The sequence below is a fragment of the Eptesicus fuscus genome, chromosome 7 (genome assembly GCF_027574615.1).
Source record: "Eptesicus fuscus isolate TK198812 chromosome 7, DD_ASM_mEF_20220401, whole genome shotgun sequence".
NCBI classification, from domain to species: domain Eukaryota; kingdom Metazoa; phylum Chordata; class Mammalia; order Chiroptera; family Vespertilionidae; genus Eptesicus; species Eptesicus fuscus.
Window position 1 is genome coordinate 101135254 of NC_072479.1, and position 15631 is coordinate 101150884.

The 15631-nt window shown below is 53.5% G+C and overlaps 1 protein-coding gene across 1 annotated transcript; it reads left to right on the forward strand.

Annotated features, from left to right (window-relative positions):
- Positions 1-13460: 13460 nt before the first annotated feature.
- Positions 13461-15024, forward strand: LOC103288880 (histone H1.0). Its single transcript, XM_008144645.3, has one exon. It carries the CDS (start codon positions 13733-13735, stop codon positions 14315-14317), a length of 585 nt encoding a protein of 194 aa, XP_008142867.1. The 5' UTR covers positions 13461-13732; the 3' UTR covers positions 14318-15024.
- Positions 15025-15631: the final 607 nt, after the last annotated feature.

The window sequence follows — 15631 nt, forward strand, 5'->3', positions numbered from 1 at the left end:
GGGGCGCGCAGGAGGGAGCTAATCAATGATTCTCATCATTGATGTTTCTATCACTAATATATATATATAAAGAGAATCATATATATATATATATATATATATATATATATATATATAAAAGAGAATCATCGATAGGCTTAAACGGAATTCATTTGTTGACTGTGCTGTCGGACTTTTGTAATCCTGCATATACACATAGCTATGCATGCTTATATCCTTCTTTTAATGTACAATGTATATACTTTTCATGGGATCACACTACACGTAGGCTACTTGAAAACCTCAAAATGCTAAAAACGATCTTGTTGAAAAATAACTTTCCCACCGCTTCCCATACCAACACCTCTAGTATTGGTGCTGGTTTCATAAGACCCAGATGTACTCCACTGGGGCTCTGTTTCACATACAGTTTTCTGGGATTAAAAGTAATGCCGCGGTGAGCATCCTTGTACACCAATATTGGTGTGAATTTCTGGTTATCTGCCTAGGCTAGACTCCGACCAGTGGGCCTCTGCTATGTTCTAAAACTTTTGGCCCCAAACGAGCCAGGAATAAGAGATTCCCGCATTTTAAAAAATTAAGCAAAGCCATATGGAACTCCCAGTCAAAGCTGTGGATCAGCAGGAGAAAACCCACTGTTCCCACACTGAACTGACATAAACCGTAGCCAAAAGTAAAGACGCTTCACACATTTGTGAGTCTCTGCTGCCTTGTTGTGGGCAAACACATCATTTCTGTCCCGGAGTCTGACATACCAACAGTGATGACAGCAGCTATTAGTTAAACTGCACTGATGATGTGTCAGACTCTCATGTATGTATTATGTACATATCACATACACCTATATTTATGTACGTATATGCACATTCAGTCTTCATGAACACTCTATCAGGTAGGTGCCATCATTACCCCCAGTTCACAGCAGTGTGTGTGTGTGTGGGGGGGGGGCGGGAATTGAGGCACAGAATGGCCAGTTGCCAAGCGTCTCATACCCACGAGGGGTGGGGCTGGGATTTAAACCCGGACCCCATGGATCTGTGGAGCTTGGACCTGGCCACTATGCTAGACTTTGTCGACTTCTAGTGGGTTGATGAGGTCCAGCCAAACCCTGAGTTTATAGCAGAGAGTTCATGGGCCCAGAGAGGGTTAGCAAACAACTTTGGGGCACACAGCAGATTTAGGTGCTCCTCACCCCTACATGACCTTCTAAGGTGTGTTTAAAGGGATCGAGACCTTTCTGAAGCGGCCGCGGTGACGCAGAGTTTATGCCCACTCCTCTCTGGGAGCCGCTCTTGGCTCCCAGCCAGCACTAAAGCGTGTTTTGAACACCTGCAGGCAGTGATGCCAGCTGCGTTTGGGCCCAGGTGGGCATGGCCCTTGCCAGATAGCAGCCAGGCCTGGTGTGTGGGCCTCCTCGCCGTCCCAGGCATCCCGGCCTCCGCTCCAGGGCCATTGGCTGCTGGTACTGGTCAGGGCACCAGCGAGTGCATGTGCGAGTGTGGTGCATGGAGGAGAAAAAGACTGGAGTACTTGCCTCAGCACTTTCCAGCCGCAAGAGATTGTGACTCTAATATCTTCTATTTTACAAGGCTAACCTAGGTGAGAATCCTCAGCTTGCATTTGATTATCCTGAATTCTTTGAGTCTAGAAATCTTTGTCCTTTATTCCCAAACGCTGGGGCCAAGGAAGGCCCTGCTCCTGGGCAGCCAGGAAGTGGGCTGCCTGGGGGCCCTCAGTGTTGGCGGGCTGCTGGGTTAGGTCTCTCGGAGGGAAGGGGCCGCAACCTCTGTACATTGCCCTCTTTCCCTGGAACCCCTTGGTCTTGTTTTATGTTGTGTGTTGCTCCCAGGATGTCCTAGTCTTCCCGCCCGGGGACCCTCCTTATCTCCTCCTCCAGGCGGGCTGTTGCTCACGTGAGGGGCCCCAAGGTCAAGCTCAGCTGACGGCTCCAGTAGCAGAGTACGTGTCCCGAGGTTAGGAAATGAGCTTGTGCTGACGTTGGGTGTGCCGCGCCAGCACAGCCAAGGGTTCGGCGAGCCTGAGCAGGGGCGACGAAGGATGGAGAAATGATAGACAAAGAGAAAAAGCTGGGTCTAGGTGGATCTTCTGGGCCTTGCTGAGGCCACAGAACAGATCCAGACTGCAAAGCTGAGGCTTTATTTATCATCAGGGACAAACAAGGTAATCTACAATGTTGTTGTAAGTTTCACTTGTTTTGGCAGCACTTGCTGCCCCTCCCACAGCCCACTAGCTACCCAGGAAAGATCTAGGGAGCAGTCACAGGATCAAGCTTAATTATGCTTAGAGGACTGTGCCCTCCAAGCTGGGACTTGTTTGCGACTTTGCCAGCAGGTCAGTCCGAGGCTTAACCCTATAACCGCTCCCTACAGTTGGGTGTTATTGCTTTTTGGAAAAAGAAACACAAGCACCCCCTCCATGCGCCCTGGGCTTCAGGGTCTCGAATGAGGATGGGGTGCTCCAGGGCCTCTCCTGGGAGTCCCCCATCTCCGGGGACTCCTGACCTTCTTGGCTGGAGCTGCCCGCCCAGCTGGAGCCCATGGCTGGAAAAGACAAACTCTGAGTGTTCGGGATGATGGATGGCACGTCTAGGGAGAAAATGGTCCCAGAGTAGGGCCAGCAGGGACACGGGTAGAACCAGCACCGGGACTCAGCCTCCCTGGCACAGCCCCGGTGTGAGCGCCAAGTCTGGGACCAGGGGAGGTTCTGGCCTCATCCTGGGCCTGATGTGGGATGAGGGGTTGAGTGGAAAAGACTGGCTCAGGGCTCAGGGGCCTGGAGTGGGACCAGAGTCGGGGAGGCGGCATGTGGGGGGGGGGGGGGGGGCTACACAGCCTGTAAAGGGTCTCCAGGCTGGAGGCGCTGAGGGCTCTGAGGACAGGGCCAGAGCCAGGGTCAGCCTCACCGGCTGGCACGCCTGCCTCTCAGGTGCAGACCTGAGAATGGCCTTGAATACCTTCCCGCCAACTTACTCTGCCATTTAAAATCTACTGACGAGCCCTAACCGGTTTGGCTCAGTGGATAGAGCGTCGGCCTTCGGACTGAAGGGTCTCGGGTTCGATTCCGGTCAAGGGCATGTACCTTGGTTGCAGGCACATCCCCAGTAGGGGGTGTGCAGGAGGCAGCTGGTAGATGTTTCTCTCTCATCGATGTTTCTAACTCTCTATCTCTCTCCCTTCCTCTCTATAAAAAAACAATAAAATATATTTTTAAAAAAATTAAAAAAAAATAAAAAATAAATAAAACCTACCGACGAGCGGCAAGAATATAGGACAATAAGCACCCGCACGTCCTCTGCCCGGGCTCCCCGATGGTTGTCATTCTGCCACCTTTGCTCTCTCTCTGGTGCTACCGTCCTCCATGTCTACACACACAGACCTGTCAGCTCTCTCTGTCTGAACACATATGTTATACGTTTTGCCGAATGTTGTGTTGCAGACATCCTGACACTCTCCATCCTCCAGTATCCATCTCTTAAAAGGACACCCACCCACATGACCCATGAGCACCCTCAGGAAATGGAACACTGGCACAATATTATCTAATTTCCAATCCGCATTCAAATGTCCTCAATTGTTTCAATAATGTCTTTTAAATTCAAGGTCCAGCCCTAGCTGGTTTGGCTCAGTGGATAGAGTGTTGGCCTATGGACTGAAGGGTCCCTGGTTGGATTCCGGTCAAGGGCACATACCCAGGTTGCAGGCTTGGTCCCCAGTGGGGGGCGTGCAGGAGGCAGCCAATCAATGAGTCTCTCTCACCATTGATATTTCTATCTCTCTTGCCCTCTCCCTTCCTTGCTGAAATCAATAAATATATATTTAAAAAAATAAATACATAAATTTGAGGTCCAATCAAGGGTCACATATTGCATTCAGTTGTCGGGTCTATTTGTCCCTGTCATCTGGAACTTTTTAGTCTTTCGTGACTTCAACGTTTTTGAAGGGTTCAGGTCCATCATCTTGGAAAACGTTCCTCAGTTTTGGTTTGCCCAGTTCTCTTCTCATGATTAGATCCAATCGGAGGCTCTTGATCCCTAGAGGCAAACTGTTATCCAAACATGTTGATCTCCCCCAAGAAATCCAATAAAAAGGCAAAAAAAATTATTAAAAAACAACAACAACAAAACATGTTGCTCTCATGCCCTGTGCATTTGTGATCGGGTAAGGGAGTGCCCAGCTCATTCCCAGCACTCTTCTCATTTCTAAAAGCCTCAGGTAACGTGAGAGGTGACAGCCGCGGCATGGCTATCGTTTCAAGCCACACGGTTTTGCTTCCCTAAAAGATCAAAGTGGCTACTGGTATTTACTTGTCCGTAAGTTATCTTTTTATGAGTTTTATCCCATCAGGGTTACCATTTTCCTCGTAAGGATTTGTAAAGATACTTACCAGCCCCAGCCAGTTTGGCTCAGTGGATAGAGCTTGGCCTGTGGACGGAAGGGTCCCGAGGTCAATTCCAGCCAAGGGCACATGCCTGGGTTGCGAGCTTGATCCCCAGTAGGGGGTGTGCAGGAGGCAGCCGATCAATGATATTCTCATCATGATGATTCTATCTCTCTCTCCCTCTCCTTTCCTCTCTTAAATCAATAAAAATATATATTTACCATTCATCATATTTACTCTGAAGGTTTTTTGTTTTTTATTTTTTGCCTTTCCTCATATGTATGTTTTTGACATTATAAAGGTTCTTTCTTTATTGCAAAAGGAAGAACCCTGGCTGGGTGGCTCAGTTTGTTGGAGTGTCGTCCCGTATACCAAAAGGTTGCAGGTTCAATCCCCTGTCCAGGGGCAGATGGGAGGCAAACAATTGATGTTTTTCTCTCTCTTTCCCTTCCTCTCTCTCTAAAAACATTTTTTAAAATTAAAACTGGTATATCAATTAAAACTAGTGCGTAATGAAATTATACTGGTATGTAAAATTAAAACACTTTTAGGCAGTGATTTTCAACCTTTTTCCTCTCGTGGCACACATAAACTAATAACTAAAATTCGGAGACACGCTAAAAAATATACTTTTTGCTGATCTGACCAAAGAATAGGTATAATTTCCATTCACTCACACCGGACGGCTGCTGTGCTGGCTGTTGTCGTGTTTTTATTTGACAATCCCAGGGAAAAGAGGTCAGTGCCCCTGACTAGTCAGGTACTGCATGTTTTAGAAATTCTTGCAGCTCCCCGGTTGAAAATGACTGCTTTTAGGGTCTAAAATAAAAAACAAAGGCCTGCCGTGACCCACTTCCACGTCTCACAGAAAGCTGTGAGTAATAATGTGGTGCGGACCCACGCCCACTCACGGCCCATTTGCCCGGCTCGGCTCGGAGCTCACTGTGCCCGGTGCTTGTGTACTTAACCAGTCTCTCCTGCGCCCATGAAGTCATTGGTACGAAGCCCAGCATCTCCCTCTTGAGGTCTCTTCCAGAACAGTCTGAAATCCCAGGGGCTCCCTGGTCAAAGGAGGCCACAAGGGCCAGGCCTCCTGCACGCCACCAGCTCGGTCCTTGCTCTGAAGCGGGAATGATGTCAGCATGGGTGGGTCCAGCAAAACTTCCAGCCCAGGCCACTCCTGGCGTCTGCCCCCCACAATGCCCGGCCTCTGGCTCTGAGCGTGGCTCACCTGCCCACACCAGCACCGGGTCAGGCACATAGTAAGATCAGGAAATGTGAACTGTTGTTACATACCCTGTGGACGGAAGGGTCCCGAGGTCAAGCGTGGAGGGGGCGCTTGGATTTCCCTATTTTATAAAATGGGATCCTCCACACATATTTTCCATAGGTTGCTTTCCTCAGCATCCCCTAGGCCCGTGGTCGGCAAACTGCGGCTCGCGAGCCGCATGCGGCTCTTTGGCCCCTGGAGTGTGGCTCTTCCACAAAATACCACGGCCTGGGCGAGTCTGTTTTGAAGAAGTGGCGTTAGAAGAAGTTTAAGTTTAAAAAATTTGGCTCTCAAAAGAAATTTAAAAAAAAAAAAATTTCAATCGTTGTCCTGTTGATATTTGGCTCTGTTGACTGATGAGTTTGCCGACCACTGGGCTAGACATTTGGAGATTAAACTATGGCTAAGGATCAAAACCTTCCGTCTTTGTCTCGGTGATGTGTTCTGTTGCTTTAAATCTTAGGAGTGAGTTAAAGTTCAGTTCAGTTAAACTAGTTAAAGTTTAACTGTGAAAGCTGTCACCTGCGTGTTCATTCCTTTGTCCCGGGAGTGTGTTTGTCCATCATTTGATTCTCAGCCCATGAAGGGTTTCAGGGAGAGGTCAGCTTCCTCAGCATGAGGCGGAGAAGGACCAGGAGAGCTGCGGTAAGGGCAGGGGAGCAGAAGGCCCATCGAGCAAGGGTCCCGGAGCCAGGCTCCCTGGCCATCACCACCTCGGGGTCCCACCCCTTCCTTGCTTCTGCTCCAGGAACTTGGGAGTCTTTCTGGTTCCTCCCGAAACCCCCAACCATGAAGCCTTCAGCAGGTCCTGTGGACTTGTTCCCCCAAATATTCCTCACACCTGCCCCCTTCTTCCCACCTCCACTGCCCGCTCCTTAGTTCAGTATCTGCGTAGCTGAGATGGCCCCTCCTGGTCTTGCCACCCTCATTCTGCCCTTCCCTAATCCATCACCCACAGGGCGGGCTGTGAAAAGCACAGGCAGGACGTGGTAAAGCGGGAGCCACGCCTTCTGCAGCTCCCCGCTGTTTGCACCAGGACCCGCACAGCAGAAAACTCACAGCAACACTGGAGAGCAAGAGACTGGAAACCACCCAAGTGTCCGACCAGCGTGGCAGTGTATGAGCTTCCTAAGGCTGCTGTAACAAAGCGTCCCAAACGTGGTGGCTTACAACACAGATTCACTACCTTATGGTGCCGGAGGCCAGTAGTCCAAATGGGTCTCCCGGGCTAACTCACGGTGCTGGAAGGGTGTGCTTCTCCTGAGGCTCCAGGGGGCACATCTGTTATTTGCCTTTTCCAGTTTCCAGAGGCCACCTGCATTCCTTCTCCCTTAAAAGCCAGAGATGGTGGGTCAAGTCTCTCATGCTGCCATCTCTCTGGGTCTGATTCTTCCCCTTCCTCTTTCCCGATTTAAGGACTTTTGTGAACCCTAACCTGTTTGGCTCAGTGGATAGAGCGTCGGCCTGCAGACTGAAAGGTCCCAGGTTCGATTCCGGTCAAGGGCATGTACCTTGATTTAGGGCACATCCCCAGTAGGAGGTGTGCAGGAGGCAGCTGATGGATATTTCTCTCATCGATGTTTCTAACTCTCTATCCCTCTCCCTTCCTCTCTATAAAAAAATCAATAAAATATATTTTAAAAAAAGGACTTTTGTGATTATGTTGAGCCACCTGGATAATCCAGGATAGTCTCCTATCTCCAGCTCAGCAACCTTGACCCCATCTGCTACCGTAATTCCTCCTTGTCAGGTAACAACATATTCACAGGCTCCAGGAATCAGGGCATCTTGGGGAGCCATCCTATCACAGGTAGAATGGAGACGAACTGTGGCCTCTTCCTATAGTGGAACCACATTCTAGGACAGATTCGCTGTGAAGTTGATCTCACTGAAGTTTTAGGGTCCTTCCCTTGCCCAAACCCCTTGCAAGGCCCTGAGAGGAACCCTCAAGTCCCCTGTAAGGCTCTGTGAGGGACCCTCGTCACGAGGATCAGACAGTAATTAGTAAGAATAATATATTTCTGGATTTCGTGATGCTTGTGATCTTTACCAGTTTTTTAAAAAAATCTACAACTTGTGAGTTCTCTTCTCCTTCTAAATATAAATTCAGCTTTTACCTAATATTTTATTAAATTTTACATATTTTTTAGAAGGACCCCCAAAATTGTAGAAACTTTAGGCCCTACAAAAGCAGTGAAAACAAATGAGCCTCAGCTGCTTGCACCAATGTGATGACCCTCAAAAACATGACGCTGAGCGAAAGAAGCAGGTCACAGAGGAAACACGCGCACTAGGGTGCCATCGGTGTGTGGTCCCACGCCAGGCAACATGAGGCTGTATCGTGTACGGGAAGAAGTCCATGTATGGGAAAACTATAAAGGAAAACGAGAGAATTGTTTACGTAACGTGAGGATAAAGGTCAGAGATTTGGTCAGGGAGAGACACAGAGCAGGCGCCTCCGGGACTGGTGATGTTTATTATGGTCACGTGGGCGATGGGCGCGCAGTCGTTTCCATGTTAGTTTTAGAATCACAAATACGCTGCACATTCTCTAGCATGAATGATATTGGTTATCATTTAAATTTTTATCTTAAAACAACTGGATTAATTTTGTAAAAGAAACTTAAAATTTTGAGCTTCAAATTCTGCAGTGGCCTCTCGGTGCGCGTAGAACGAAATTCACACCCCTTGCTGCGGCTAAAGTCCCCGTGTGCTCCCTCGGTGGAGCCCGTCTCTGATGGCACCTCATGCACACTCCCTTCCCTGTCCCCGTCGAGCCACACAGCCTACCTGGCACCTGATCCACAGGAGCCTGCCTGTCACCCCCCCTCACAGCCCCCCGTTGCTTTCCTTCTTGAAATGCAGACAATCACAATTTGCCATGACATCGCGGAGGCCCAGTGCCTGGTCTGTCCGTTACCCACCTGAGCCTCCCCCGCTTCTGCAGGGCTTGGACTCCTACAGTTGGAGTTGAGGCTCACATCCTGTGAGGGGGACGAGGCAGATGGGGGAAGGAGGTGGACGGGAGAACAGCGGCTCCAGAGGGAAATGGGGCAAGACCTAGAGATGGAGGGATGGGGGATGGGAGAGGAGAGGCCAGCAGAGTACACCCCTGGCTACTCAGGAGTGCTGGCCGCCATGCCCTGGAGGGCTGGGTCCCCTCCTCTCAACAAGCTTCTGTGGTTACTCTTTTGAGTAGGTGTAACTTAGACTCTTTAAATTGAACAGTGACGGGCAGCCCTGGCCACTTTTCCTCAGTGGTTAGAGCATTGGCCCTCAGACCTCAGGGTCCCGGGTTTGATTCCTGGCCAAGGTCATGTACCTCGGTTGCAGGTCTGATCCCTGGCCCCAGTCACGGCATGTGCGGGAGGCAACCAGTCAATGTGTCTCTCTCACATGGATGTTTCTCTCTCTCCCCCTCCTCCTTCCCTCCCGCTCTCTCTCTAAAGGTCATTGGAAGAAATATCCTTGGGTGAGGACTGAAAAGAAGAAGTGATGGGCATTTAGGGACATGAGGAATCTGACAGAGTCCAGCCAGAGGGTTCCTGCAGTCTCCCTCCTTCCTACCAGTCACACTGCTGCAAGGTGACGGAAAAGTGCCCGCCCTCCTCCAGCTCTCTGCCCAACCAGGGTTTGCAGAACGGGAACAGCCCTGGATGCGAGCTGAGCCCCACGCGGTGCCACAGTGGGTGTGGAGGGAGGCTGCTCACACCCCCCAGCCCCTGCCCACGTAGGCATGTGGATAGGATAGCTGCGTGTGGGAAGGAGAATAATGGCGCCCCAAAGATGTTTTCGTGCTGACCCCTGGAACCTGGGAATATGTTATGTCTCATGAGAAGGGAGAGTTAAGGTTGTTAATTGATTGACCTTGAGATGGAGACTACCCTGGGTTATCCAAGTAGCCCAATGGAATCTCAAAGGTCCTTAAATGAGGGAAGAAGAAGGTGGGCGAGTCAGAACCAGAGAGATGGCAGCATGAAAAACAATCAACTGCTGATAGCTTTTGTGATGGGAAGGTCCACAAGCCAGGGAATGCAGGCTGCCGCTGGGCTTGGAAAAAGGCAGCAAATGGGTCTTCCCCCCAGAGCTTCCAGAAGAAACGTACCCGTCGACTCTTTGATTTTAGCCCAAGGAGACCCATTTTGGACTACTGACCTCTGGAACTGTAAGCCACCAAGTTTGGGGTGATTGTTACAGCAGCAGCAGGAGACTATACACCGGGTAATTTATTCTTTTCCTCTCCTCGGGGTAAAAAGCAGAGCCCCAAGGACAGCCAGCCATAACTCTCTGACCTCATCCGGGCACTGGGAGGCAAAATTTTCTCTACTCTTAAAAGAAGCCTGAATACCGTCATGCGCCGTATAACAACACTCCAGTCATCACAGGACCACACGTATGACAGCCATCCCACCCTAGGAATGTGTCAAGTATTACACAAATACTTACCATTGTGTTACATTGCCTGCAGTATTCAGTCCAGTAACACGCTGCACAGGCGTATAACCTAGGAGCTGCAGGGGAACAGACTCTGTCACCCCAACACAGTTCTCTTTGGTATAAGGATTATTTCAGGTTGGTTAATTTTAAGAGGTCCTACCAATCCCAGTGACTGACACACGTCAAGTGAATTCCTTAAGGTTCCAAAGCCCAGAGGAAGTGCCCTCTTACAGGATCTCAGGAGACCACAGCGGTGCAGCGGGAAAGTCATTGGCTTGGGGGTCCGTCAGCAGTCACCCTCCGGGGTCACCCTCCCTCACGCTGCCTCCCCGCCCCCCCCCCCCCCTTGGACACGTCCTTTAGCCATTCTAGACCTCCTGCCTGAAAAATGAAGATGTGATGGGTCAAGGCTCAATAAACGTGGCGCATGCACATTAGTGAAAACATGACTCCTGGAATTCTAATGCGATCTCCACTCTTCCGTACAGGATTTCCTTTCACCCTCACACCAACCCCACAGCGAGCTGGAGCCCCCTTTTTAACAGGTTGAAAAAAACAGCAGGGAGGCCGGGGCGTTCTCTCCGCGCCCGACCGGGCGGACGTCTGACCTTCCCCCCGCGCCCTGGGCGCCCGGCTGTCCCCAGGCTCTCCGGGTCCCGGGCAGGGGGCGCAGTGCGGGGCTCGGCGCCCGCCGGAGACTACATTTCCCAGGAGGAGTTGCCCGCATCTCTGCGGCTCCGGGATTTTAAAGGGCTCGCGTTCAAGGGGGAGGAGGGAGTTCCGCCGTCTGCCGGGAGCAGCCTTCCCCGGCCCGGGTGGGGCCCTGCAGAGGCCAAGTGCGGCCAAGCTCATCTAGGGGCAGCCTTTCCTCACCTTGCCGCCCTCGGTCTCGGACTCTGCGCCCAACTCTGGGGCAACCCCTGCCGAACCCGCCCCTCCTCTCAAATCTCCCCAACAGGGGAGGTGGGCTGTCCGCCGGCGGAAAGCCCCCGCGACCCTCCCCTCCATTTCTGGCTCCAGTTCCGGGAGAGAATTTGCAGGTCGCTGGGATGGACAGGGATGGGGATGGGACAGCTACAAAATCAAACCCAAGCCTGGGGTCGCAGGGAGCTGAACCTAACCGTGCGCCCCCCCACCCACCCGAAGGAGTCCCTCGGCCGCCGCGGAAAAAAGAGGGGTGATAGGGGGAGTGATCACGTTGCATGCCTCCCCAGGCTGGAGGCGCAAAGGACCAAAAAACGGGTGGAGAGCACTTTGCAAATTGTAATGCGCCGTGAAAATAAAATTATTTCGTCATTACGGCATTGGATTCATCCAGTGCTGATTCTAAGAGGTGCACGGATTTGGGGGTGCAGGATGTTGGTGGAACATCTCCGACCTGGGGGGTGTCTTTATTTGGATACCTGTTTCCTTCCCCATCCAGATCTTCGGAGCCAGGAGAATTGGCTTTGAAAACAGCCAAAACAAACCCACCGGAACGTTGTGTTTTCCAATCAGGGAACTTCGGGGTCATTGACATAAACCGAATAAGAACTTAGCCTTCTTCACGAACCGGCCCTTCGTCACTTCCCTTCCCCACCTGTGCCACCCAGATCAGCCCGGGCCAGGCGTCGGAATCGGCTCTGGCCTCCTCCCTCCCCCAATCATTTGGATTAATCCATCCCTTGGTGTGGGGGGAACCCACTAATTTCCCTGGCCTCCGAGTCCTGAACGAGCCTTTCCCCCTCCCCCGCATCCTGGCTAAGACCCCGTCCCGCGTCTAAGCCCTCCAACCCTCCCCTCCCGGCTCCACAGCCGGGGTCTGCGAACCGCTCCCGGGCCGCGCCGCAGACCCGTTCTTCTCGGGGACCAGCTACCCCCCCCCCCGCCCAGGGCATTGTTTGGGGTGAAGAGTGCTGGGCCTCTGCTTAGGGAAGGAAGGCGGGTCTGGTGCGGGAGGTGGCTCAGGGACCGGGCATCCCAGGATCTCAAACCAGGGCCCCTGCCAAGCAGGACCCTGCATGTGAGTGGGATGTCCGTCGCAAACCAGGGGCTCTGTCCCAGGCGTTCTGAGGTCCCTTCTGCTGGCCTCTGAGCCCTTAAATCTTCTCAGAGCCCCTCCAGGCCCTCTAAAGCCGATGGCACCCCTTGCTTGCCTCGTCTGTACCTGCCAAAGACGGGGAAAGATGTGTACATTTTAACAAAGACATTGCATCCTCCCAGCAAAATGGCGGTGGTCCCGGCCCCGGCTCCCCGAACGACCGCACACTTTCCGAGGAGGAGTCAGTACCGGGAGCCGACCCCCTCCTCGACCTCTGCCCAGAGCCCCGCTTTCCCGCGCCCCGAGGCACGCAGCGCCTTGTCTCTCCAGGCGCCCCCAGCACCGGCTCTGGTTAGAGCCTGAGGGGCAGCTCCTGGGTCGTGGTCCTTCCGCCCCGAGACCCCCCGCCTTGGAGGGTCCTGGGGAGGGGGACTGCACCCCCAGGCTGGGCCCCAGGGGTGTGGGCAGCGGGCTCTGCCTCTGACACCCCAAAACTGGGCTGAGGGAGGCATATAAATGAATTCCCGGTTAAGATATATGGGAAGTGTGGGGGCCTTTGAGGGGAGTAGGCGACTCGGAAGACCCCTCCTCACTGTCTCAGGGGGCCCCGGGAGCACTGGGGGTTCGGCCTCAGGAGAGAACCCCCACCGCAGAGGTCAGGGGGCCCGCTGGGGGAGAGCCGATGGAGGAGGGGGAAGGGACAAAGTTTGAAAGTGCCCTTCCAACTCTCCCAGAGAAAGTTTGCTTAGGGGCCCAATGGACAGAGATGGGGGAGAGGTGCGGGGGGCCCGGTCGCGGGATGACCCCCGAGAGGTGACCGGACCCCGGGGGAGCGACCCCTCCCCCCTGTCCCGGCTCGGCCCGGCTGGGAGTCGCCCGGCTCGGGGCCGCGTGTGTTAGTTGGGGTCGCTTTCCGGCCACACCGCCGGGCTGCGGGACCCCGCAGCGGGCCGGGAGCGGGATCCCCGGGAACCCCAGGGTGGGAGCTTTGCTACGGGGGGTTTCCCGCATCGGGGCTCCCCGGCTCCGCAGAGCCAGCCCCCCGCAAAGGGGAAATGTGCCGGCGCAGCAGCGGTCCTCGGCGCCGTTTGGGGCGCCTTGCGGGCTCGGGGGGCGGCGGCCAGGCCGGCGAGCCGCCTGGCGGGGGAGCCCAGGGAGCCGGGCAGCGACCCCGGGCGGCGGCGGGGAGCGGGAAGGCCCGGGGCGAGGGGAAAGGTCGGATTTGCTCGGCGGAAGAAACACAGATGGCGGCGGCGCAGCGCCATTCCGGGCCCGGAGCAGGCAGCCAGCAGCCCTGTCCTCACCGCGGTCCGCCCGCCGCCGCTAAATACCCGGATGCGCCGCCCGAGCGCCAGACGCGGAGCTGGGAAAAGAGAGGCAGCGGAGGCGGCGGCAGAACCAGAACCGCAGCCGCCGCACGCAGAGGCAGACCGACCGGCTGGCGGGGCTGAGCCACGCAGAACCCGCGCAGCGAGCTCTGCCTCCACCCGAGCCCGGTCCCAGGGAGCCAGGGGTGCGAAAGCCGATCTTGCAGCTCCCCTCGGCCTCCGACGGGGGCCGGCCCTTTTGAAGGCGCATTCTTCCACAGCAGGACCAGGCGGCCCACCATGACCGAAAACTCCACGTCGGCCCCTGCGGCCAAGCCCAAGCGGGCCAAGGCTTCCAAGAAGTCCACGGACCACCCCAAGTACTCGGACATGATCGTGGCCGCCATCCAGGCGGAGAAGAACCGCGCCGGCTCCTCGCGCCAGTCCATCCAGAAGTACATCAAGAGCCACTACAAGGTGGGCGAGAACGCCGACTCGCAGATCAAGTTGTCCATCAAGCGCCTGGTGACCACCGGGGTCCTCAAGCAGACCAAGGGAGTGGGCGCCTCGGGCTCCTTCCGGCTGGCCAAGAGCGACGAGCCTAAGAGGTCGGTGGCCTTCAAGAAGACGAAGAAGGAAGTCAAGAAGGTGGCCACGCCAAAGAAGACCGCCAAGCCCAAGAAGGCGGCCTCCAAAGCCCCCAGCAAGAAGCCCAAAGCCGCCCCGGTCAAGAAGGCCAAGAAGAAGGCGGCTGCCACGCCCAAGAAAACCAAAAAACCCAAGACTGTCAAAGCCAAGCCCGTCAAGGCATCCAAGCCTAAGAAGGCCAAACCGGTGAAGCCCAAAGCCAAGTCCAGTGCCAAGCGGGCCGGCAAGAAGAAGTGACAAGGGAGCTTTTCTTGTGGACACTCCTGCCTGTCTCCTATTTTCTGTAAATACTTTTCTCCTTTCTTCTCTCTTACTCCTCATCTGCAGCCCCCTTGCCCCTTTCTATTCTGACTTGATGTGAGACAGAATTTGGATTCCTTAGAAATTAGGGAATAGTTCATTTTTCCTTAACCAGTCGTGCAAGGACAGCAAAAGAAAAAAAAAAAAACTATCTCATCTCCGTAATGATGAGAATGTACTTATATTTTGTTCTGTTAATTTGTTATTAATCTACTTAGGGTTCGGGGTGGGTTTGTGTGTTTTGTTTAGGTGGATGGCTTGTTCGCTATGAAGGTAAATGGAGGATGGGGGGGCGGGGATTGTTTGGGCTAGTTGAGAGGGAGCCCAGGAATTGTAAGATTTGTAGGAATATCTTTGAGACAAGTGAGTTTTCCTTTAAGTTGAGCAGCCCTTGGGAGTTTCAGGACCTTGTTGGGGAGGAGAGGGGTGGCAGCCGCTGGACACCAAGTTAGGGCGGTGGAGTAAGCCCTCTCGGGGCCAGACTTCACCTCCCAGTGGTGAGCCGTCGGGGGTCCAAGTCCAGTTTCCTCCTCACTTCTGCGAGTCTGTCCCGTGGCTTCCTATTGTCCTAAAGGGGGGAGGGGGGTGACAGCTGGTCTGAGGAGCTGTGGCTTCTCTCAGCTGGAAACTAGCCATTGGGGGGGGGGGGGGTGTCTTTGTGGCTTCGGAAAGTCTCCTGTTGTGGGAGTGGAAACTTTGGGGTAAGGGTGGGGAAGTCAGTCAGCCAAGTGCCTCAGTGTGCCCTGTTGAAACTTGGGTTTTTCCACACCATTGGGTTGTATTCCCCTGGTTTTTGGGTTCCTCCTGTACAAGAGGTGGCTTTGGTGGTCTGGTGAGTCTCCAGCCCTGCCAGCGCCGCCTGAACACGTCCCGACCTCTGTATTTCCGAGTCTTTTCTAAGTAGTGGTAGGTGGGGGCGGGCGGGGAGTGGACAGTAAGACATACTGCAGTCGACTTTGAATTGCTAAGTAGTTTACAGCTAGGTCCGTGTCTGTGCGTGTAAATGTGTACATACCTACTTAGAGCTAGCACTTAGTTTCACACCCGGGAGCTGGGAGAAAAAACCTGTACAGTCTTTCTCATAACGTAGGAAAAGGCGCAGTTCGCGTCGTATTCCGCCTCCCCCCCCCCCTTTTGTAAAAAAACCCCACAAGTGTTATTTGTGCCGGGAAGAATTGCTGTCTTTGTAATTTTGAAACTTTAAAATAAAAATTTGAAAAAGGACAAAACCTGGGCGGTGTTTTTCCTCAC